The sequence below is a fragment of the Molossus molossus genome, unplaced genomic scaffold (genome assembly GCF_014108415.1).
Source record: "Molossus molossus isolate mMolMol1 unplaced genomic scaffold, mMolMol1.p scaffold_m16_p_2, whole genome shotgun sequence".
Classification (NCBI taxonomy): Eukaryota; Metazoa; Chordata; class Mammalia; order Chiroptera; family Molossidae; genus Molossus; species Molossus molossus.
In genome coordinates, this window is record NW_023425355.1 from 54,915,068 (window position 1) to 54,940,158 (window position 25,091).

Consider the following 25,091-nt stretch of genomic DNA (forward strand, 5'->3'; position numbering starts at 1 on the left):
TTTTTCTCCTAATGACCCCCTCCTCCCTGCTCCCATCTCCCTCCTGCCTTTCCCCACACTGTATCCATTGGTTATGCATATAAGGTTTTTGGCCCCTAGCCGGTTTGGCTCAGCAGTTAGAGCGTTGGCTTGTGGTCCAGAGAGACCCGGGTTCGGTTCTTGCTAAGGGCATGTACCTTGGTTGCAGTTTGTTCCCGGCCCTGGTTGGGTCGTGTGGGTGGCAGCCACTCGATGTGTCCCTTTCACATCGATGTTTCTCCCACCCTCCCTCCCTCCCCTTCTCTATCCCTCCCACTCTATCTGAACAAAAAATGGAAAAATGTCCTTGGGTGAGGATTAAAAAAAAAAAGGTCTTTGGTTTATTTCTTACCACCACCCTCCCCTTCCCTTTCAGGTTTGTCAGTCTAACAACCAGTTTGTACTTCTTAATCCCTTCACCTTTTTCACCCATTCCCCTATTCCCCCCTCCAATCTGGCAACCAACAAAATATTATCTATCTATGAGTCTGTATCTGTTCTGCTTGTTCCTTTTGTTTGTAGATTTAATTGTCAATAGATATGTATTTACTGCCATTTTATTGTTCATATTTTTGATCTTTTTCTTCAAGAAGGCCCTTCAACATTTCATATAATACTGGTTTGGTGGTGATGAACTCCTTTAGCTTTTTTTTGTCTGGGAAACTTTATATGCCCATTGATTCTAAATGATAGCTTTGAAGGATAAGAGTAATCTTGGTTGTAGCTTCTTGCTTTTCATCACTCTGAATAGTTCTTGCCACTCCCTTGTGGCCTGCAAAGTTTCTTTTGAGAAATCAGCTGACAGTCTTATGGGAGCTCCCTTGTAGGTAACTAACTGCTTTTCTCTTGCTGCTTTTAAGATTCTCTCTTTGGCCCTGGCCAGTTTGGCTCAGCAGTTAGAGCATCGGCCTGTGGACCTGAGGGTACCGGGTTCGGTTCCCTCTAAGGGCACGTATCTCAGTTGCAATTTGTCCCCGGCCCTGGTTGGGGTCTTGTGGATGGCAGCCACTCAATGTTTCTCTCTCTTTAACGTCGATGTTTCTCTCTCTCTCTTCCTCCCTCACTCCCTCCCTCCCTATCTGAAGATAAATGCAAATATATCCTCGGGTGAGGATTAAAAAAAAAAAGATTCTCCCTTTGTCTTGAACCTTTTGTATTTTGATTATATGTCTTGGAGTGGGCCTCTTGGGGTTCATCTTGTTTGGGACTCTCTGTGCTTCTTGGACTTGTATGTCTGTTTCCTTCACCAAGTTAGGAAGTTTTCTGTCATTATTGTTTCAAATAAGTTTTCAATTTCTTGTTCTCTCTCTCTCTCTCTCTTCTGGCACCCCCATGATGCCAATGTTGGTACGCTGGAAATTGTCCACGAGGCTCCTTACACTATCCTTATTTTTTTTTTCTTTTTGCTGTTCTGATTGGGTGTTTTTTGCTTTCTTATATTCCAAATCGATGGTTTGCTTCTTGGCTTTACCTACTCTAGTATTGAATCTGTGTAAATTATTCTTTATTTCAGTTAGTGCCTCCTTCATTTCTGACTGATCCTTTTTTATGTTCTTGAGGCCCTTACTAAGTTTATTGAGCATCCTTATAAGTAGTGTTTTGAACTCTGCAGCTGTTAGATTGCTTATTTCCATTTCTTTTAGTTCTTTTCCTGGAGTATTGTTCTGTTCTTTCATTTGGGACATATTTCTTTGTCTCCTTATTTTGGATGCCTCCCTGTATTTGTTTCTAGGTATTAGGTAGAGTTGCTATGTCTCCTGGGCTCCCTAGGGTGGCCTATTGTAATAGGTGTCCTGTAGGATCCTGTTGCACAGCCTCCGTGGTCACCTAGTGGGCCCTTGAAGTACACCCCTTGTGTGGACTTTACACCCTTCTGTTGTAATTGAGTTTTAATTGCAGTCTCGATGTAGCTTCTTTAATTTGTTGTAGGAATTCCATTCAGTGTGATTTCAGGCAGTTTTGAATGATGGTTGTTCTATAGTTAGTTGTAATTTTGATGTAGTTATGGGAGGAGGCAAGTACTGTGTTTACCTATGCAGACCGAAAGTCCTCGCCTAACATTTTCTATTACCTCACTGGACTTCCCCTTCTACCAATAATTCTTATAGTAATTTTCTTAGACCTGTATTGGTCATAATCACCAGATTTGCTTTTTGATTGTTATTTACTGGTTGTGTGACCTTTGATGAGTAACAACCAGTCATAAAACCAGTTTCCCAATATTGCAAATGGGGGTTATGATCTTGTTATATAGATTAAATTAGATAAATTTCCTTTATAAATTGTAAAGCACATTGCTTATTTTAGTTATTATCAGAGGTAACATGGTAAAAAAAAGAGGGTAGGCTGTCTATTTTTTCTTGACGTGTTCATCTTTTTCTTACAGATTTTAAGTGCTTTCAAGCTTTTACTTGATAGATTAAAAGGACATGGTGATAGGACACACTCCTGTTTGAGACCATTTAATATTAGTGTTAAAAGCAAATAATGACATAAACAGGTTTAGATAGGACATTCATGCCAACAGTAAAAAAAAAAAAAAAAAAAATCCTCACCCAAGGACATTTTCATTGATTTTTAGAGAGGGGGGAACAGGGTGTGGAAAGAGAGATAGAAACATTGATGTGAGAGATAAACTTGTCAGTTCCCTCCCGCACGTGTCCTGACTGGGCCAGGGATCAAACCCGAAACTTAGGCATGTGACCTGACTGGGAAACGGACCTCGGACCTTTCCGCTTAAGGAATGACACTCCTATTGACTGAGCCACACCAGCCAGGGCAACATTATTTATAATAGTAAAGAATTATATAATTTGTATACAAAAGCATAAGAGTAAAGTGTTGCTAGCTTTCTAAATGTCCAGCAGTGAAGATACATACTTATGTATAGAATATGTTAATATTTGTTTTTAAAAATGCTCATGTGTGCTTTAATATTCATAGAACCATCTCTGGAGGAATACACAGAAAACTGGTAAGAGCGCTGGCCGGTTTGGCTCAGCGGTTAGAGCATCGGCCCATGGTCCAGAGAGACCCTGGTTCGGTTCCTGCTAAGGACTCGTATCTCGGTTGCAGTTTGTCCCCTACCCCGCTTGGGGTTGTGTGGGAGGCAGCCACTCCATGTGCCCCTTTCACGTTGATGTTTCTCTCTCCCTCCCACGCTATCGGAACAAAAATGGAAAAATGTCCTCGGATAAGGATTAAAAAAAAAAAAAAATCTGGTAAGAGTAATTGCTTCTAGGAAGGGAACCAGAGGTTTAAGTTACAAGGGTGGAAAGGATGTAACTTTTGTGACTCTTGAATTGTTTGATCATGTGGGTATTGTCTCTTTTAAACAATATACATCTAACATTAATGTTTGGCAATATGGATTTGGTGAGGTTATGATACATTTATACAGCTAGGTACTTGTCATCCATTTAAAATAATGTTTCTAATCTAGATAAAAATTGCTATGGGAAGATATTAATTATATATTATTAAGTGAAAAAAAATCAAGTTATAAAATACCATGTATAATAAATCCCCTTTAGAAATACTTATGTGCACATGCACACAGAAAAGGTTTTTGAAGGATAAATATACTAAAGTGTTCACAGACTGGATAGTAGGATTTTTCTAAACCCCCTTTTAAAAAGAAAAACAGTTTGTATTAAAGATCGGACTGGTATCCATCTTGAGATTTTTTTTTTTTTTTTACCTGCTCTGAGTTTAGCAAAGGTTTTGATCTAATCTCTGAATAAGCATAAATAGCATTAATCTGTGTCATGGATCTACAGTTTGGACTACATGTGGTTTGTTTTTTAATCAAAAACCACTGATTAATTAGCACTATAAATTGTCTTAAGTTCTGAACAGTTTTCAGTGAAATAGAATAGGGGAATAACAGTGATCTTGAGCCTTTTTATTCTCCTGAGTGAATTCTTGAGCCCAAAATCTGTGTATTCTTCATGCAAAACATTCTTTTGAGGAACACAGTTCTATAATTTGTTGAAAAAATAGATGAGGGAATGCCTTACTGTGTGTTTATTCTGAGGGAACTGTACCTGTGGAGTTAATTATTATGAATAATTTGTCAAAGATTGGAGGTCTGTACTCAACTTCAAGAATTACTATGACTTTCTAAATTAAGTGTAGAACGTGTAATTGATATTCTTTTTGTTGGTTCTCTGTATGCCCTTTCAGGTATTTACAGAAGTAGGCTTCATGATCAAGCATACATCGTACACAACAGTATTAGTAAGCTTATGTTATTGACTGAGCTTATGGGCTAATTAATGCCATTCAGTTATTTGAATGGCTCTAGTGCTTAAATTTAGGGAAATAACTTTTGATTTGATTGAATGTAATTAACCTCAAAAATGTTTTATTAACCATTTAACTTAAAGTTAAAAGAACATATGCTTCATGATTTGAAGAATCTTAGTATAGTATAAATGAACAATTTGATTAAACATTGACTTTTTATGTAAATGTATCATAGTATAAAAAAGCTGAATTTGAAAAATATTTAATTTTGGGCTATATCATTTTAAAATTCAGCTTTTTTATACTATGATACATTTACATAGATGTGTTGTAAATCAAAATGCTGTTTCTAAACAAGGAACTAACTGGCTAATACTTTAAGATAATTGAAAGAGGGTTTGACCTACATTGGGTCAGGGAGAATGCTGCTTATTTGATAAGATCTCTATGCTTGATCCTCTATAGAGGAAAAAGCTACTGATGAGAAAAACTTGTAATATTTGAGCAAAGACAAACTTAAGATACATTTTAAATTATGATAGTGGTTTTTGGGTAGCATATATAAAGTTTTTATGATGTTACTATGAATAATTTTATGAATCCTGTAATATTTTTGAAATTTTATTTTAGTATGGGTTTTTATCACTGAAGAATTATACTCTTTACATGGTATACATGTATTTCTTATTTTGGTCACATTTCCTAGGCACAGTGGCATATTAACAATTTTTAGTACTCACAGTGATTTCAGAAGTCCAGGGGAGGTGGTGCTTGGGATGTGGAATAATAACAGCAATAGCCTAATAGAGGTGGTTCAACAGTTATTCTTTTTCCCAGTATTTGTTAAGCACTACTGTATGCTGTGCATTACTTTAGGCATTGGGAATACAACTGATAAAACACAGCCTTTTCATAAAGGACCTTTATTCTCACAATGTACACTCGCACACACATATAGACACACATACCTGCAAGAATTATTAAGTCATCTTCTAGTATTCTAGGGTCATCAGCAAATTATGTAGAGGATACATGGGGGGCACAAAGAGTAGTCATTCTTCTGGGGTTTTGAGTGGAAGAATCACCAAAAGTGTTATAGATGTAATTCTAAAGACAACTGTTCTCTGGGTTTTAAACAGATACTTTTATTTATTTATATAATTAGATAATGTTTCAGTCAGCATGATAGTAGTACTACAGTGGGAGCTAATAGGGTTATATTGCTTGCATAATTCTTTTCATATTTTTAACATCATTGTATTAGTTTCTTAGGGCTGACATAATAAAGTACCATAAACCGAGTGGCTTAAAACAACAGACATTTATTTTCTCACAGTTCTGGAGTCTAGAAGTCCAAAATCAAGATGCTTTCTCTGAAGGCTCTGGGGAGAACCTGTTTCATTCCTTTCTTTTAGCTTCTGGGGTTGCCATTGATCCTTGGTATTCCTTGGCTTGTTATATGCATCATCACTGCAATCTCTGCCTCCATGTTCATGTGGCCATCTTCCCTGAGTGTCTCTGTCAGTGATGTGTTTCATCTCTTCTTATAAGGATGTCAGTCATATTGGATGAAGGCCCACCATAATGACCTCATCTTAACTTGATCACATCTCCAAATACCCTGTTTTAAAATAAGGTCACATTCCCAACTGATAGTTAGGACTTCACATCTTTTTTAGGGACACAGTTCAACCCATAACAATCATTTAATTCCCTTTCATGCCACATCAATATAGATACTTAAGAAATGTTTTTTCATGATGAGAGGTTAACAAAGCCCTTGGTTGCAGAAATAATGTTAAGTATTTGTAGTTCATTAAGTGAGCCTGGAGCAATTGGAAGAATTTCCAGAAACAAAGAAGGATGAAGCACATACACATTGTAGAGATCTCCAAGCTTGGTAGAAAAAAGACAAAAGTTTTCCACTTAAGAACAGTGAGTTGCTATTCTGGTGCTATTTTGACTTACAAAGTTTTAATGGGTATTTATTTGTAATAGTTAATTTTTAGTTATGAGAGATAGTTTCCTAGTTAGTCACCTTAAATAAATTTGTATTGCCCTGGCTGGTTTGGCTCAGCGGTTAGAGCGTCGGCCTGCGGTCCGGAGAGACCCGGGTTCGGTTTCCGCTAAGGGCACGTACCTCGGTTGCAGTTTGTCCCCGGCCCTGGTTGGGTTGTGCGGGTGGCAGCCACTCGATGTGTCTCTTTCACGTCGATGTTTCTCTCTCTCTCCCCCTCTCTTTCCCTCCCACTCTATCTGAACAAAAAATGGAAAAATGTCCTCGGGTGAGGATAAAAAAACAACAAAAAAACCCAAAAAAATTTGTATTAATCTTCAGAGTCAAAACTACTTTCTTCATTGTCTGGTTCACATATGAAACTGCTTATTTTTTTCTAAGATGCTGTGATAACTGAAACTCATGGTATTATGGAATGGTTTTAAAAAATTGCTTAAGCTTTCCCAGCCAGTGTGGCTCAGTGGTTGAGCGTTGACCCATGCACCAAGAGGTCACTAGTTCGATTCCCGGTCAGGGCACATGGCCAGACTGTGGGCAAAACCCCCAGTAAAGGGCATTGAAGGAGACGGCCAATCAATGTTCACTCTCATCGATGTTTCTCTCTCTCCCTCTCCCTAAAATCAATAAAGAAAAAAAAATCTTTAAAAAATATTGCTTAAGCCAGTAATAATTGACTACCAAATAGCTTTTTTAAAAAATCCTTACCTGAGGATATTTTTCTGTTTATTTCAGATAGAGTGGGAGAGTGGGAAAGAGAGAAACATCGACGTGAGATGGACACATCGACTGGTTGCTTCACACACGACTCCAACCAGGGCCGGGGATGAACTGCAACCATGGTACATGTCCTTGACCGGAATTGAACCTGAGAGTCATTGGTCCGTGGGCCGATGTTTCAACCACTGAGCCAAACTGGCCAGGGCTCAAATAGTTTTTTTTAAAAAAATCTATTAATCTTCATTTCAAGTAAGGCAGATTTTTCTTTTTTTTTTTTTTTATCCTCACCCGAGGATATTTTTCCATTTTTTGTACAGATAGAGTGGGAGGGAGAGAGAGAGAGAGAGAAACATCGATGTGAAGGGACACATCGAGTGGCTGCCACCCGCACGACCAACCAGGGCCGGGGACAAACTGCAACCGAAGTACGTGCCCTTAGCGGGAACCGAACCCGGGTCTCTCCAGACCGCAGGCCAACGCTCTAACCGCTGAGCCAAACCGGCCAGGGCAAGAGCATTTTTTTTTTTTTTTATCCTCACCCGAGGACATTTTTCCATTTTTTGTTCAGGTAGAGTGGTGGGGGAGAGAGAGGAACAGAGAGAGAGAGAGAAACATCGATGTGAAAGGGACACATCGAGTGGCTGCCACCCGCACAACCGACCAGGGCCGGGGACAAACTGCAACCGAGGTACATGCGGCTTAGCGGGAACCGAACCCGGGTCTCTCAGGACCGCTGGCCGACGCTCTAACCGCTGAGCCAAACCGGCCAGGGCAGATTTTTCAAAAATATATATTTATTGACTTTTAGAGAGAGAGAGAAACATCATTTTTGTTGTTCCACTTATTTATGCATTCATTGGTTGATACTTGTATGTGCCCTGACTGGGGATCGAACCCATAATCTTGGTGTGTGGGGATGATGCTATAACCAACTGAGCTATCTGACCAGGGCATAAGTAAGGCAGGGTTTTATTCTAACACTTAACACTAAAAGACATTTCTGAATAGTGTTTTCATATTATATCTTTATATCTCACAAAAAGTATTTCTTTGCATGGAATTTTTTTTTCTATTGCTTTAACATTAGTTTGTTTTAATTCTCACCTGAGGATATTATTGATTTGAGAGAGAGAGAAATGGGTGAGAGAGAAATATTGATCAATTGCCTCTTAGACGTGCCCCAACCAGGGGTCGAACCCGAGACCCTTGGTGCTCAGGACAATGCTCCAACCAACTGAGCCACACTGGTCAGACAACATTAGAGTTTTTTTCATTTAACCAAGACTTTATATATATATATATTTGTTTTTACCATTTGGGAAGTTATCCTTCAAAACAGTCATTTGATTCTTCATAGTTTTAATAGTATCCAACTGTTATAACTGCATCCATACTAGCCCCGCCATAAAATAGCTTTGGAGGGAATTATCCTTAAACCATAGGAATTAATGTACTTTATAATATTCTTAATTTCTATATACACGCATATTATAGTCTCACACACATTGTACAATGATAAATACCAAAGAAATCAGGCAAAGAATGAATGTTCACAGCCTTTGTCTTCTTTGTTCTAAGTGTATGTGTGAGAAATAGCCTAATGAAAATAATATGTATAAACTCTTCCTGTCAATGGTCAATGCATCTTCTTCCTAAAGTGTAGATGGTGTTCCTAGAATAATCCCACTGAAGAAAATAAAGTTCTGCCCTGGCCGGTTTGAGTCAGCAGGTAGAGCATATGTATGTCCGCGGACCAGAGTCCTGGGTTCGGTTCCCGCTAAGGGCACATACCTCAGTTGCAGTTTGTCCACAGCCCCAGTTGGGGTAGTTTGGTGGCAACCACTCAGTGTGTCTCTCTCACATTGATGTTTCTCTCTCTCTCTCTTCATCCCTCTCTCCCTCCCACTCTGTTTGAAGATAAACGCAAAAAAAAATAGCTCTGGCCGGTTTGGCTCAGTGGTTGGAGCATTGGCCTGCAGTCCAGAGAGACCCGGGTTCAGTTCCCGCTAGGGGTGCGTGCCTCGGTTGCAGTTTGTCCTCGGCCCTGGTTGGTCATGCGGGTGGCGGCCACTCAATGTGTCCCTTTTGCATCGATGTCTGTCTGTGTGTGTCTCTCTCTCTCTCTCTCTCTCTCTCTCTCCCTCTCTCTCTCCCCCTCCCTCCCTTCCTCCCTCCCTCCCTCCCTTCCTTTCTCCCCCTCCCTCCCTCCCACTCTGTCTGAACAAAAAATGGAGGGGTGTCCTCGGGTGAGGATTAAAAAAGAAAAGAAAAAGTTTCCTCATTTGTCTGTCTTGTGTATAAAACATTTTTTAATCTAGGTGCATTTTGTATCCAAAATAGTTCATACTACTTGAATACATTAGAAGAATTCAAAAGCACACTGATACACACATACACATACACACACACACCCCCCAAAACAAAAAGAATACTTTCCAGTGAGATTGCTAGGGTCAGTGGAATTAACTGTATTTTAAAACAAATTGTACATATTTTTAATTAGTTTATAAATATGTAAGCTCTAGGACAAACACCAATGTGAAAAGCTGCCACAGAGTTTTATAATTCATTGCTTCATTATATGGAAAGAACCTTCTAAAGAAAGGCAATTGGGCCTTGGCCAGTGTGGGTCAGTGGTTAGAGAATCACCCATGCACCAAATAGTCTCGAGTTTGATTCCCTGTCAAGGGCATGTACCTGGGTTGCAGGTTTGATCCTAGGCCCCCGGTCAGGACGCATGTGGGAAGCAGCCAAACGATGTGTCTCTTTCTCATGAATGTTTCTCTCTCTCTCCCTCTTTCCCTGTCTCTCTCTGCCCCCCTCCTCCTCCCTCCTTCCCTCTTTCTCTGTCTAAAAATCAATGGAAAAATATTCTCAGTTGAGGATTAACAAAAAATAAAAATACATTTTTAAAGCCAATTGCTTTGATTTCTTAGAAGTTAAAAAATGCATTTCAGAAAATGATTTGTAACAATTAGCAACACCACAACATTAAGTAATAAAATACTGGGAACACAAAAACTGAGGTCTTCAGAGTACCGAAAGAGATAGAATCAGATTTCACATTAAAATTTAAAGAATATAGTTAAAGGAAAACTTAACTGGGATCTTTGCAACTAGGTAAATATTTGACCACTTCAAACAGAAATGATTTGGTACTCTCACATAGTTCTGAAAATGTACTGTAACATGGAGTTTTACGTATCAAAAGCACGTAACTTCATTAGCAAAGGTCCCTTTGTTTTAGACTTAAAATGACCTCTCATTCATCAAAGTGTATACTAACAATTACCAAACCACTATTTTAATAACATTTAAACAGCTTTATCATGATATAATTCATATGCTATAAAATTAATTTGAAAATGTGCAGTTCAGTGGTTTTTAGTATATTCACAGAGTTGTGCAACCATCACTACAATCTAATTTAGAATATTTTCATTACTTTAAAAAGAAAGTTAGCCATTTTCAGTTGCTCCCCATTTCCCCTCTTTTCCCATCCTTAGGCAACTACTAATCTACTTTCTGTTTCTATTTATTTTTATAACATTTTAACTTGCAACATTATTGTTCTCATGTTTATTCCAGGTCATTGGATCAGAGGTTTAAAAGCTCTTGAACTAGCCAAATTTACAAGACCTGTGACATCCTTACTCAGAGAACATTCAAACGTTTTCCTGATGTTGTGATTGTTACATATTCTAAGAGTTTTTGTTTTGTTTTGTTTTGTTTTATCCTCACCCGAGGACATTTTTCGATATTTTGTTCAGATAGAGTGAGAGGGAGAGAGAGAGAAACATCGACGTGAAAGCGACACATCGAGTGGTTGCCACCCACACGACCCAACCAGGGCTGGGGACAAACTGCAACCAAGGTACGTGCCCTTAGCGGAAACCGAACCCGGGTCTCTCCGGACCACAGGCCGACGCTCTAACCGCTGAGCCAAACCGGCCAGGGCCATATTCTAAGAGTTTTTGATCTGGAACATATGTTTCAAATTCTCTTCTGTTTGTGCAACTTGCTAGGGGTGCTAAACTCAGAAGAAATAAAACTGTTCTGTCCAGACTCGAAACTGAGTGTTCTATTTGTGTCAACTATTCCAAGGTCTTCGGTAATAGAAACAGCCTTAGGAATCTTCTGTGGCACACCATTATCTTCAATAATAATGTCATCTTCATCACTGTCTTCATTCTCTGACTCAATATTTGGTTCAATCTGCTGTAGATAGCTTAGAAAGCTATCATCAGTAGATTGGCTAAAGCTGCCGGAAGTCCTATTATTCCTAATATTATTCTGGTTTGACTGGCTGTTATGATGAGGTTGCAGCTCTTATCATTATATCTGTTACTCCATCAAAATTCTTTCCTGAAACTTTGATACCATTACCTTCTAAAAGGTTATCATTAACAGCCAATAACCTTGTGCCATGAGCCAGACCTCTTGGAACAAGCCAGGATATAAAGAGATCCCTGGGACCTTCTCTAAGCCATGTGATATCTATCTTAGGCTGAAACCATCCCAGCTATAGAGTCCTAGGAAGTGTTCAGTGTTGTGCTTAAACATGAACTAACTCGCCAGCTGGTGTAGCTCAGTGGTTGAGCATCGACCCGTGCACCAAGAGATTGCCGGTTCGATTCCTAGTCAGAGCTCATACCCAGGTTGTGGGCCTGATCCCCAGTGGGGGGTATGCCAGAGGCTGCCAGTCGTTGTTCTCTCTCATCGATGTCTCTCTCTCTCTCTCTCTCTCTCTCTCTCTCTCTCTCTCTCTCCCCCTCTCCCTCCCTCCCTCCCTCCCTCCCTTCCTCCCTCCCTCCCTCCTCCCTTCTCTCTCTCTCTCAAATCAATAAAGAAAAAAAAAATTAGAAAAAGAACTAACCCTACAATGTTTCTGGGTGAATATCGACATCTGTAATTGAAGACAGGTGTAAAGTCTTAGGGCATAGCAGTGACTGGATGTGCTTTTTTCTGTGGTTGACAGGACGCTGCATTGGTTAAAACATTTTACTTTTTCATTAGCGTGTTTGTGTCAAAGGTACTGTTGTCTGTTTCTTTCTTTTATGTGCAAATTCTAAGCAGTGGGTTGGCTGTCATTATCATTATTTATAGGTAGTAAGTTTCCCTGGAGGTCTGCATAGCCTAATAAAATGTCGACATTAGGTGTCTTATGAACATGCTGCAGTGATCCATAGAACTCCTCAAATGTCTAAGGTTTGTTCTTTCTAGCAAAAACTGATGAAATTCAGTGCTGGACCTGCTCTTTCCCTCCAGGATGCCCCTGCAGCCAAAGTCATGCCGAGTGTGGGGCTGCCCCCTCACGAGCACTAGGTGGATGCAGCCCAGGAGCCTGCAACTCACCAAATGCACTTGTATTGGGGACATGGGTCTCAATGCTGAGCTTCTCTGAACTCCACACGGCTCATTGATGTCAGGTGGAGACACAGCTCCCTCCTGCTCCTCTGCCCTCTGCTTTGGTGGTTGCAGGGCTCCTGTGGAGGAGGATGAGGCAACTGGCCCATCCACCTCCCTGCTCTTGGCTGCTTCACACAACTGGGCGCCTAGCCCAGGCCACAGGTGCCATCCTGAGAGACATTAAGTGAAAATATTACTAAAGACATTTTGCAGAAAAAGATCACCTTTAATCCTGCCACCTTAACATATTTTATCCATTTATTAAAAATTACCTTCCAGGAAAACATATTCGCCAATGATACATCTGATAAGGGTTTAATTTCCCAAATATACAAAGAACTCATAAACCCTAAATACCAGGAAGACAAAAATCCAATTAAAAAATGGGCAAAGGACCTGAATAGGCACTTCTCCAAAAAGGACATACAGATTGCCATCAGACATGAAAAGATGCTCAACATCATTAATCATCAGAGAGATGCAAATTAAAACTACAGTGAAGTATCACCTCACACCTGTCATAATGGCTACCATCAACAAACAAGTGCTGGTACAGATGTGGGAAAATGAAACCCTAGTACACTGCTGGTGGGAGTGCATACTGATACAGCCACTGGAAAACTATGGAAATTTCTCAAAAATTTAAAAGTGGATCTGCCATTTGACCCAGTGATCCCACTTCTGGGAATATATCCTAAGAATCTTAAAAGATCAATCAGAAAGAATATTTGCACCCCAATGTTCATAGCAGCATTATTTACAATAGCTAAGATCTGGAAACAGCTCAAGTGCCCATTAGTAGATGAGTGGATAAGAAAGCTGTGGTGCATATACACAATGGAATACTATGCATCTGTAAAAAGGAAGGATCTTTTACCCTCTCCCCGTTTTTGGTTGATCTTCACCCAAGGATATCTTTCCATTGATTTTTTTTTTAAGATAGAGTGGAAGGTAGAGAGAGAGAGACATCCCACATGTCCCCAAGCAGGGCAGGGATCAAGCCTGCAACCCAAGTACATGCCCTTGACTAGAAATTGAACCCAAGACCTTTCGGTCCATGGGCTGATGATCTAATCACTGAGCCTAATGAGCCAGGGTGGGATCTCTTAACCTTTCAGTTAGCATGGGTGGGCCCTGGCTGGTTTGGCTCAGCAGTTAAGAGCATCAGCCCTCAGACCAAAGTGTCTCGGGTTCACTTCCTGGTCAAGGGCACATTCCTTGGTTGCAGGTTCAATCCCCAGGTCTGGTCAGGGTCATGCAGGAGGCAACCAGTCAATCTTTCTCTCTCTCCCTCCCACTCTATCTGAAAAATCAATGGAGAAATGTCTTTAGGTGAGTATTAACAACAACAACAACAAAACGACAGCATGAGTGGGCCCAGACTGGACACTTATGCTAAGCAAAATAATCCAGTTAGAGAAAGACATATCACATGATCTCATTTATAAGTGGAATCTAAAGGACAAAATAAACTGACAAACAAAATGGGTCCAGAGGTGTGCATGCATGGAAAAGAATAACAGATCTGAGTTGGGAATAGGGGTTGGGGGGGAGGGGACAGAAAGAGATTAACCGAAGAACATACATGCATAATCCATAGACACAGACAATATCATGGGGAAGGCCTGGGGTGGTGGGGAGAGTGGGGGTGCAATAAGGGAGAAAATGGAAGAGATCTGTAATACTATTAACAATGAAATTTTTGAAGAAACTTACCTTCCAACAACAATGAGGTATCACTTCACACCTGTCAGAATGGCCGCCATCAACAAATCAAACAACGTGTTGGCGAGAGTGTTGAGAAAAGGGGACTTGAGTACACTGCTGGTGGGAATGCAGACTGGTGCAGCCACTGTGGAAAGCACCATGGTGTTACCTCAAAAAGTTAAAAATTGAACTGCCTTTCGACCCAGTAATCCCACTTCTAGGAATATACCCTAAGAAACCTGAAACACCAGTCAGAAAGAATATATGTTCCCCTATACATAGCAGCACTGTTTACAATTGCTAAGATCTGGAAATAACCCAAGTGTCCATCAGTAGATAAGTGGATTAAAAGCCGTGGTACATGTACACAATGGAATACTATGCAGCTGTAAGAAAGAAAGATCTCTTATCCTTTGAGATGGCATGGAAGGACCTAGAGAGTATTATGCTAAGTGAAGCAGAAAGACAAATATCACATGATCTCACTTATTTCTGGAATATCAAGAACTAAACAAGCTGCTGAACAAAGTTAACCCAGAGACACGGAGGTGGGGCACAGGCTGACAAGCCTCAGAGAAGGTGGGGGGGTTGTGGGGGAAGCAATAAACCACAGAACTTACATGTATGCATGACCAGTGAACACAGACAACAGAGCTGGGGATGGGGTGGGGGGGAAGGGGAGGAAGGTGTCAGTGGGGGGAAAATGAGAAACATCTGTAACAAAAACAAATTAATAAATAAAAAATTTAAAAAAAAATTACCTTCCAGGCAATGCCAGTGTTATGTACGTTCTGTTTTCTCCATTAAAATAGCTTTAAAAAAAATTTTTTTTTTTTAAATCCTCGCCCAAGGATATTAGTCCATTTACTTTCAGACAGAGTGGGAAGGAGGAGAGAGAGAGAGAAACATCGATGCGAAAGAGACATATTGACCGCTTGCCTCCTGCCCAACCTGGACCAGGGCCACAACTGCAACCGAGACATGTGCCCTTGACTGGAATTGAACCTGCTGGACGATGTTCTAACCGCTGGACCAAACTGGCCAGGGCTAAAAAAAATATGTTTTTTACTGATTTTTTTAGAGAGAAAGGAAGGGAGAGATAGAAACATTGATGTGAGAGACATACATTGATCAGCTGCCTCCTGCGCGTGCGCTTGCGCACACACACACACACACACACACACACACACACAGGGGACCGAGCCTACAACCTAGGCATGTATCCTGATCAGGAGACAATGTTCAATCCACTGAGCCACACCAGCCAGTCTAAAATAGCTTTTATTTTGTATATTTAATGATTAAAACCCCGGGGAAATAGAAACTTTTATATGCAGATACCAGGTAGGTAGGTCTTTTGTGTGTTTTTTCTCTCCAAAACTGCCCATATTTCCACATTATCACTAAATTAGCATTCAACTTCTTCTCCTTGGCACCTGCCCATGGCTGTCTTTACCTAGTTCACTAGGCTCTCTCTATATATATACACTGTGTGTGTATGTATATTTTAAACACATCTCACATCTTGAAATCTATATCCCTCATAAACATGTACTGTACTTCTACTTGCTGATTCTTTTTTTTTTTGACAGTGTTTGCTTCGATAGTGCCATTTTCCTAAGCACATCAAAGCTTTCTTTGACTGTCTACTCTGTGCCTTCTTACCTTTCTGCTTACCCAGTACAAAGTTTGAATATGCTTTCACAAAGAAACGTTAAATTATCTCAGTATACTTTATTGCATTCAGACCTTTTTACATCCAAAAACCTTTTTTTATCATCTTTCTCCAATATCCATACTCCATTTTATTATGTATTCACAATTCCTATGCTCTGTATATACTTATTTTCTAAATATCATCTTCTATACCTTCATTTCACTTAATTTTTTTTTAAAGAATTCTCTCTCCCTTTCTTTTGGAGCCTTCCTCCAAACCCAAGGCTTCTGTCTTTTGTCAGTCATCTTTTTCCCTTTCACTGTTAACCTCTGGTGATTTCGTTTTCTCACCCTTTCTTCAACAGTTCTCTCTGATAATATATGTAGTGTTCATTTGAGTGCTTCTGAATAAATAACTGCTTTTTAAAACAGTGAAATCTAAACTATTAGCATAGAAAAAGTCCCTGGGAAGATAAGGTCTCTACTTAAAAATTTCAAATAGAGATTCTCCTGCTAATATTGAATGATGTAGTTTTATATAATACCTGAAATAGAGTGGCTGCTTAAACCACACAGAATGTACACATTATTCTGAAATGAGAATAGATCATTGATTTCAATATGTTTTATACTGATTTTTTTTTTTTTTTTTTTTTTTTTTTTTTTTTAGAAAGAGGAAGGGAGAGAGATAGAAACATCAGTGTGTGAGAGAGACATTGATTGGCTGCCTCTTGCACGCTCCCCACCAGAGATCGAGACTGCAACCCGGGCATGTGCCCTGATCAGGAATTGAATTAGGACCTCTCAATCCACTGAGCCATACTCGCCAGGCTAGATTGTTGATTTTATTTTAATTGACCTGAAAAATAAAACTTACCATCAGAGAAGATAATTTTCATATGGATTGCATTGAGCAATTAATTCTTCAGGGTAATTATTGACTTAGAAAATATTTAATACTGTCTCACAGTCCATGCTGAAGTACCTTCCAGTGATGGGAGGAACTATATTCTACAAGATAATATAAGGCAACCTAATCCATTTTGTACTGCTATTGATTATTGTAACCGTTCATCCTTGTATTGGGTTAAAATCTACAGCCTGTAGTTATATTTCTTGACTTTAATTCTACCCTCAAGCTTCACAGAATTTGGATCCCTTTTCTACATGACAGTATCTTAGATATTTAGATAGCTAAAGGTAGTTATTCTATCTCACAACAATTTTCTGTTTGAGATAAACACTCTCAGCTCTTCCAGCTATTCCTCATTTTTATCATCTTGATTGCTCTCAGGGATATTACACTTTGTTAATGTCCCTTCTAAAATTTGTTCAGAATTTAAAATAATATTCAAAATGTAGCTGAGTTGGCTCTGATATTGCACATCTGGACATTAATGTAGCCTGAATTTGCTTTAAGTTTTTTAGCAACCATGTAATGTTGGCTGATAATGAATTTGTAATTAACTAAAATTCCAAGATTTTAATCTACTTTGCCTTCACATGACTTCTTTCCATATTAAGTTTCTATCTTCCTTTAGTTGGGCAACAACTTTTTAAGTCAGAATATGAAACTTGACACATATCCCTGTTAAAATTTATCTCATTTGCCTATCAGCCAGCCTTGGTTTCTTTGAATGTTGATTTTTGTCATCCAGTTTAGGCTGATTCAACAAAGGTCCTTGAAGCTGATATCAGAATGTTTTCTGATATCAGAAAAACAATAATCAAGTAATGGAGACTCTTCCAAAAATGTTGTATGTAGATATAACTCAGCTCTTGAGGTATATATGAATTAACCACTGTAAATTGACAAAGCCAAGAAGGACTGATGTCCATTGCCAGGCTTGTGTTGAATATTACTCTAAGGGATGATGTTCTAACATAATGGCGAAAGAGCTGGTTATTCTTTCTAAGAAACCAATTAATGCACATATGAAATAGAGACAGACTCATTGAGACTGTTCTTTTATTTTGCATTTGACACACATATAGAGTACAGTATTAGGAACTGCGTGAGATTCTGGAGTACCAGATTTCCCTGAGGCAACCCAATTTCTGTCTATTGTTCCAGGGTAATTATTAGTATCATCAGTTTTCACTTTCAAAAGTGTCTAGGTTTGGAGGATAAATAACTGGCCATCCTTCTCATAACCCAACTAGTTCCTTTTGGTTTTTTATTTTTATTTTTTCCATTTTATTTATTTTTTTTTTTTTTTGGTTTTTTTTTGTTGAAATTTTATTTATTTTTTATCTTTATTGTTGAATGTATTACAGATGTTCCTCATTCTCCCCCCATTGACCCCCCCCCCCCAGTCCTGTCCCCTCCTGCCTTTTCCCACACTGTTGTCTGTGTCCATTGGTAATGCATATAAGTTCTTTGATTTATCTCCTCCCACCCCCCTACCCCCCTCTCTTTGAGGCTTGTCAGTCTAGCAACCAGTTTGTTCTTCTTAATCCCTTCACCTTTTTCACCCATTCCCCCAACCTCCCTCCCATCTGGCAACCAACAAAATGTTCTCTGTATCTATGAGAATGTATCTGTTCTGCCTCTTCATTTTGTTTGTAGCTTCCATTGTCGATAGATATGTATTCATTGCCATTTTGTTTGTTCATATATTTTACCTTTTTCTTCAAAAAGACCCTTCAACATTTCATATAATAACGGTTTGGTGGTGATGAACTCCTTTAGCTTTTTCTTGTCTGGGAAACTCTTTATATGGCCATCGATTCTAAATGACAGCTTTGCAGAATAGAGTAATCTTGGTTGTAGGTTCTTGCTTTTCATCACTCTGAATATTTCTTGCCACTCCCTTCTGGCCTGCAAAGTTTCTTTTGAGAAATCAGCTGACAGTCTTATGGGAATGCCCTTGTAGGTAACTAACTGCTTTTCTCTTGCTGCTTTTAAGATTCTCTCTTTGTCTTGAACATTTTGCATTTTGATGATGATGTGTCTTGGTGTGGGCCTCTTGGGGTTCATCTTGTTTGGGACTCTCTGTGCTTCCTGGACTAGTATGTCTGTTTCCTTCACCAAGTTAGGGAAGTTTTCTGCCATTATTGTTTCAAATAGGTTTTTGATCTCTTGTTCTCTCTCTTCTCCTTATGGCACCCCCAAGATGTGAATGTTGGCACGCTTGAAGTTGTCCCAGAGGCTCCTTACACTATCCTCATTTTTGGGGGGTTCTTTTTTCTTTTTGCTGTTCTGATTGGGTATTTTTTGCTTCCTTATATTCCAAATCGATGGTTTGCTTCTTGGCTTTACCTACTCTACTATTGAATCTGTGTAAATTATTCTTTATTTCAGTTAGTGACTCCTTCATTTCTGACTGGTCCTTTTTGATGCTCTCAAGGCCCTCACAAAGTTCGCTGAGGTTCTCACTAAGTTCACTGAGCATCGTTATAAGCAGTATTTTGAATTCAGCATCTATTAGGTTGCTTATCTCCATTTCACTTAGTTCTTTTCCTGGAGTTTTTTTCTGTTCTTTCATTTGGAACCTGTTTCTTTGTCTCCTCATTATGGCTGCCTCCCTGTGTTTGTTTCTATGTATTACTTAACGAGAGGTATGGGGCTAGCTGAGACCAGATGATGCTTGTTTGAAAGAATTTAGGAAAACCCGAAGCAGGATCCAAGACAGGCCGATCTTATGGTAAAGCAAGTGGCAACAGCTTGGATGGGCCTGAAAGTTGGGTGGGGCAGGGCCTCAGGGAATCACCAGGGTGGGGCAGCCAGTGTGAGCGAGGTTGCTGGAGTCCCAGATATGGCCGCTGTCTGCCGCCCCAGGGAAGGGCTCACCAAAGGAACAAAGGCCTCTGACAGCACGTCTGTCCAGGAGAAAGCCCCCTCTCCAGCCCTCACTCCAATGCCAAACAGCTCAGTTCTTCCCTGTATGTCTGTCACCCCTCAAGCTGCCTACCCTCCGAGCTTAGAGGGAGTGAGTTCGATAAGTCCGTGCGCGGGCCCTTTAAGAGGAGCTGCCTGGGGCTCCAGCTGCCTCAGCCTCCCTGAGCCTCAGTTCCCACTGGTTTTACCAGCCAGAAGTTATGGGGACTTCTCTTCCTGGCACTGGAAACCTGAGCGGGGCTCCTGGTGTGGCATGGGGACCCCTCAGTCTTCAGAGAGGACCTTCTCAGTCAAGGTATCCTCGTGATTTTTACGCACCACACGTGGGTGTGAGACCAGTCCGTCTGCCTGCGCCCCTCCTACCAGTCTTGATGTGGCTGCTTCTTTAATTCTGTAGTTGTAGGACTTCCATTCAGCTTGATTTCAGTCCGTTTTGAATGATAGTTGTTCTGTAGTTGTAGCTTTGATATGGTTGTGGGAGGACACGATATCATATTTACCTATGCCGCCATCTTGACTGGAAGTCCTCCTTTTGGTTTTGTAAAAATCTGGGTTAAATATTGCACAGCTATAATTTGACAGATCTAATGAAGCTCCAATGGTACTTCTTACATTTGAACTTCCTTGACCATGGGAAGTTGATGCAAAAGTAGCTACACATACTTAGTATTTCTCCTGAGCCACCCTCTAGTGGGCAGTATTATATACATCTAAAATGATCCAATTTCAATTTAAAAAATGGCCTCTTTGTTTATGCATGAAAATCAGAAACTTTTGATGTTCTTAAAGAACCCATTGGAACCTTTATTGTGAATAACATCTTTTGTTAAGCAAAAAAGTAAAGAAATATTAACATTAATTCATGAGCATTCTGAACATTTTTTTAAATTGTAGAAACTGAACTTTGATGTTTTGAATATATAATCATTATAACAATTATGCATAGACTTTAAGAATCTGCATATTTTATGCTTTTTTTATATTTTCCTAATTATTTCACATGGTTAATTTTAATGTATTCTGCATCACAGTTTCTATTTATGTAAAATAAGCACTTAAAATGAATAGTTCTGTTCTATTTGCTTAAATATTACTTTCCCCTAAAAGAGGTAACAGAAATGCTTGTTTTTACTTTATGACTTGAATCATGTGGTAATGTAGAATTCTAGTATACTTAGAATGTTTCTTAGAGATTTTATAATTACTTTTATGTCATGAGTGGGTAGTTTGTTAGTTCCTAATATCAAAAGTGCTTGCCTGTGTTTCACATTTTGGATTTCCTAATGTAATGTTCTCTTTTTAGAAAAGGTGGACAAGTCCTATTTTCAAGAGAAGATGACTTTTAACTGTTTTGGAGGATCTAAAACTTGTGTACCTGCAGACATCGATAAGGATGAAGAATTTGTAGAAGAGTTTAATAGATTAAAAACTTTTGCTAATTTTCCAAGTAGTAGTCCTGTTTCAGCATCAACGCTAGCACGAGCTGGTTTTCTATATACTGGTGAAGGAGACACCGTGCAGTGCTTTAGTTGTCACGCAGCAGTAGATAGATGGCAATATGGAGACTCAGCAGTTGGAAGACACAGGAAAGTATCCCCAAGTTGCAAATTTATCAATGGCTTTCATTTTGAAAATAATGCTGCACAACCTACAAATCCTGGTATCCATAATAGTCAGTACAATGCTGAAAACTATCTGGGAAACAGAAATAATTTTGTTTTAGACAGGCCATCTGAGACTCATGCAGACTATCTTTTGAGAACTGGACAGGTTGTAGATATATCCAACACCATATACCCAAGGAACCCTGCCATGTGTAGTGAAGAAGCTAGATTAAAGTCATTTCAGAACTGGCCAGACTATGCCCATTTAACCCCAAGAGAGTTAGCTAGTGCTGGGCTCTACTATACAGGTATTAATGATCAAGTACAGTGCTTTTGTTGTGGTGGAAAACTGAAAAATTGGGAACCTTGTGATCGTGCATGGTCAGAACACAGGCGACACTTTCCTAATTGCTTCTTTATTTTGGGCCGGAATGTTAATATTCGAAGTGAATCTGATGTCCTGGGTTCTGATAGGAATTTTTCAAATTCAACAAATTCTCCAAGAAATCCAGCCATGGCAGATTATGAAGCACGGATCATTACTTTTGGGACGTGGATGTACTCTGTTAACAAGGAGCAGCTTGCAAGAGCTGGATTTTATGCTTTAGGTAAACTTTATTATAAAACCAGGCTAATAAATAACTTTCCAACTATTGCAGGGTTCCTCAAAAGTAAATCAATTCCTTTAGCCCCCTGAACTGGTAAATATTTAGGTCTAGGCTGGCATTATTATATCACTATTATTCTTTTAACTGTTATATTGAATATGTAATGTAACCACTGAATTTATATGAAAAAGACTATTATGAATCATGCTTTTCTTCATATAACTTTTTTTTGAAGAAGGATGACATGCAAAAGATGATAGGTATCCCTGATGAAAGAATGGGTCTGATAATAATACTAACTATAATTTATTGAGTGCCTACTCTGTGTGCTTAATACATATATTACATGCATTTTCTCTTCACCAACTAAGAAGAGTTAACATTAGAGAATTTAGTTTGGCTGATAGTAAAATTGATAATCTGCCTTTTGTACAGAGACTATATATTTGAAAGCTGCCCTGCATGATGCCTTATTGCTTCAATGAGTGCTTTGCAAATGGATTACTGTAGACATCTCAGGAAGAGCCATTAATCTGATGGCTTCCAGGGATATTCAGAAAAATTATATCATTATATATCTGATCCATTTACTTTAGGATTGAATAATGCCAAAATACCAATTATTTAATATTTTATTTACATAGTATCATATACAGTCTTGAAGGTTAGCGTCATGTAGCTATATATAATCTTAGAGAAACTTATCTTGTAATTTCATTATGCATTAAACTTTATTATTAAAATTTCACAGTTTGAAAAAGTATAGTATTGATGGCCCCAAATGTTCAAAAAGAACATAACTGTAATTTTCCATGTAAAAAGTGGGTAATTTTATTTTTATCTTCTGTAAAATACCTCAAGTTGAATCAATGAGTTTAAAGTGTATTTCCTCCTCTAATGATTGTATTATTACTTAGACGTGAATTTGAATGTCTGTTAAGCTATGAGACTTTTATGTAAATTTAGAAATGCTTAATTTCATGGTGTTAAAAAGGGTATTTTTTATTTGTTGATTTTAGAGAGAGAGGGAGAGAGAGAAACATCAATTTGTTGTTCCATTTAGTATGCATTCATTGGTTGATATTTGTGTGTGCCCTGACCAGGGATTGAACCCGCAACCATGGCACACTGGGAAGATGCTCTAACCACCTGAGCTACCTAGCCAGGGCCTAAAAAGGGTACTTTTGTGTAACTTCTAATTGCACAAAATACATGTATTATTATTTGTGTGTTTTCTTAGGTGAAGGCGATAAAGTAAAGTGCTTTCATTGTGGAGGAGGGCTAACTGATTGGAAGCCCAGTGAAGACCCTTGGGAAGAACATGCTAAGTGGTATCCAGGGTAAGATATTTAAATGTTTATTAAGTAACAGCCAAGTTGGACAGTGTGTAGTGGGAAGACTTGAATAACTGTTCATCTCAACTTTTTTTGCCTTCCCATGGTTTGAAATTCATACCTAGTTTATAAAAATGGGATTACCTACTTTATAGGGGAAAAACACCTAAGCCTTTTCTGGTGACAAAAACATTATTGCTTGTATATTATATTTATAACATTCAGATGATTTCCTTTCTAAACACCAAATTATGAATGTATACTTTATTTTTCTTTTTAAAATATATTTTTATTGTTTTGTTTTTTTTTTAGAGAGGAAGAGAGAGAGAGAAATATTGATCGGCTGCCACCCCCTACTGGGGATCGAGCCCACAGCCCAGGCATGTGCCCTGACCTGGAATCGAACCATGACCTCTCAGACCATGGGATGACACTCAATCCACTGAGCCACACTGGCCAGGCCTTAATTGTTATTGGAATTAGGCTCTTTGACGATGGGCACTGGAGTCCACATTGCCAAGGAGATTCCTTAAGAACCCATCACACCCTTTAACAAATATTACTGTTTCTAAGACACACAATTGTTTCCATTTTCAGATCTCTGAAATCAGGACACATGTGGTGGTGGGCCGTAATTTATTGGCAGCAATGGTACATAAAATAATCATGCTTCGTACAGTCAGTGGCATCTTAGAGTAATGATGTCATACTCTAAGTATCTCTTTAAAACAACAAAGTAACAGATATAGAAAAGTGATGTGCATTTTTCATCTACTAAATAGTACAACTTAAAACTTCAGAGTAATCATTTGAAAATAAATCTTAACCTTAAACAGCCTTAAAGGGAAATGTTGAAAGCCTACAGAATTCCTTTTAAATGTACAATTGGTTAATCCTCTAAATAGAACTTGTTAAGTTAACTATTTAAAACTTTTAAAAAAATATTTAGGTGCTAATTTAATAATTTTCTTAAAAGTTGAAAGTTCTTAAGTTGATATGTTTTGCTCTACTAACATTAGTGTAAGTAGCATAACAAAGGGAGCATATTATTTTAACCTTAAAATGAAGTTGGATAGGGAATTGAGTAATATTTTTATTTTGTGGCTCTTCAGAAATACTGAAAAGTAAGTTAATGTAATTAAGATGATAGAGATTATATCATACACTTTATTAATTTTCCAGCTACTAAAATTTAACCTTCTTGTTTAGGTGTAACTATCTGTTAGAAGAGAAGGGACAAGAATATATAAACAATATTCATTTAACTCATTCACTTGAGGAGTCTGTGGTAAGTCAAATATTGTAGAATATATATTTTCAGATATTATGTAATTTGTTTTGCAATGATTTCTTGGTGTAAAATTCACAGAATAGTGTTTTAATAATGTATGGTGAGCTTTTTTTTTAATTTTAAAAAAAATTATTTATCTTTAGAGAGAGAGGGAGAGATAGAAACATTGATGAGAGAGAACATCAATTGGCTACCTCCTGCATGCCCTCCACTGGGCATGTGCCCTGACCAGGAATCGAACCGGTGACATCGTGGTGCACGGGTTGATGCTCAGCCACTTAGCCATACTGGCTGGGCTAATGTATGGTGAGCTTTAAAGGGAAGATCTTGAAAAGTGCTTGTTATTCTTAACCTGAATCAAATTTGTGAAAAGGGGATTAGGATGAATTTATTTAATATCACTATAGACAAAATTGGTCTTAAATAACTAAAATATTTGAATCTCTCAGCCTTCTAAAATTTGACTTTTGTACAATGTGTTTTGTACTCATAAATAGTTTTAAACTTTTCATATATAATAATTGAAGTCTCGAAAAGGTATCTAAATCGATATTGTCACCTGTGGTGGCCAAGGCATCAGTGTCGTGTGAAAAGAGCCCTGGTATAGAATGGGAGACCTGAGTTGCCATTATGGTTCTGCC

General features: G+C 38.7%; 1 protein-coding gene and 1 pseudogene across 4 annotated transcripts in view; one reads left to right on the forward strand and one right to left on the reverse strand.

Annotated features, from left to right (window-relative positions):
• Positions 1-25,091, forward strand: part of LOC118635819 (X-linked inhibitor of apoptosis) — a 50,628-nt gene that overhangs the window by 7,306 nt on the left and 18,231 nt on the right. For all 4 annotated transcript variants that reach the window (XM_036270761.1, XM_036270757.1, XM_036270759.1 and 1 more), the window contains 3 exons: positions 20,917-21,825; positions 23,066-23,165; positions 24,369-24,447. In XM_036270761.1, coding sequence (XP_036126654.1) covers positions 20,949-21,825; positions 23,066-23,165; positions 24,369-24,447 — 1,056 coding nt within the window. In that variant the 5' untranslated portion in view covers positions 20,917-20,948. Of the gene's footprint in view, positions 1-20,916; positions 21,826-23,065; positions 23,166-24,368; positions 24,448-25,091 lie in introns of those variants that run through there.
• On the reverse strand, positions 10,098-12,379 carry LOC118635304 (annotated as a pseudogene).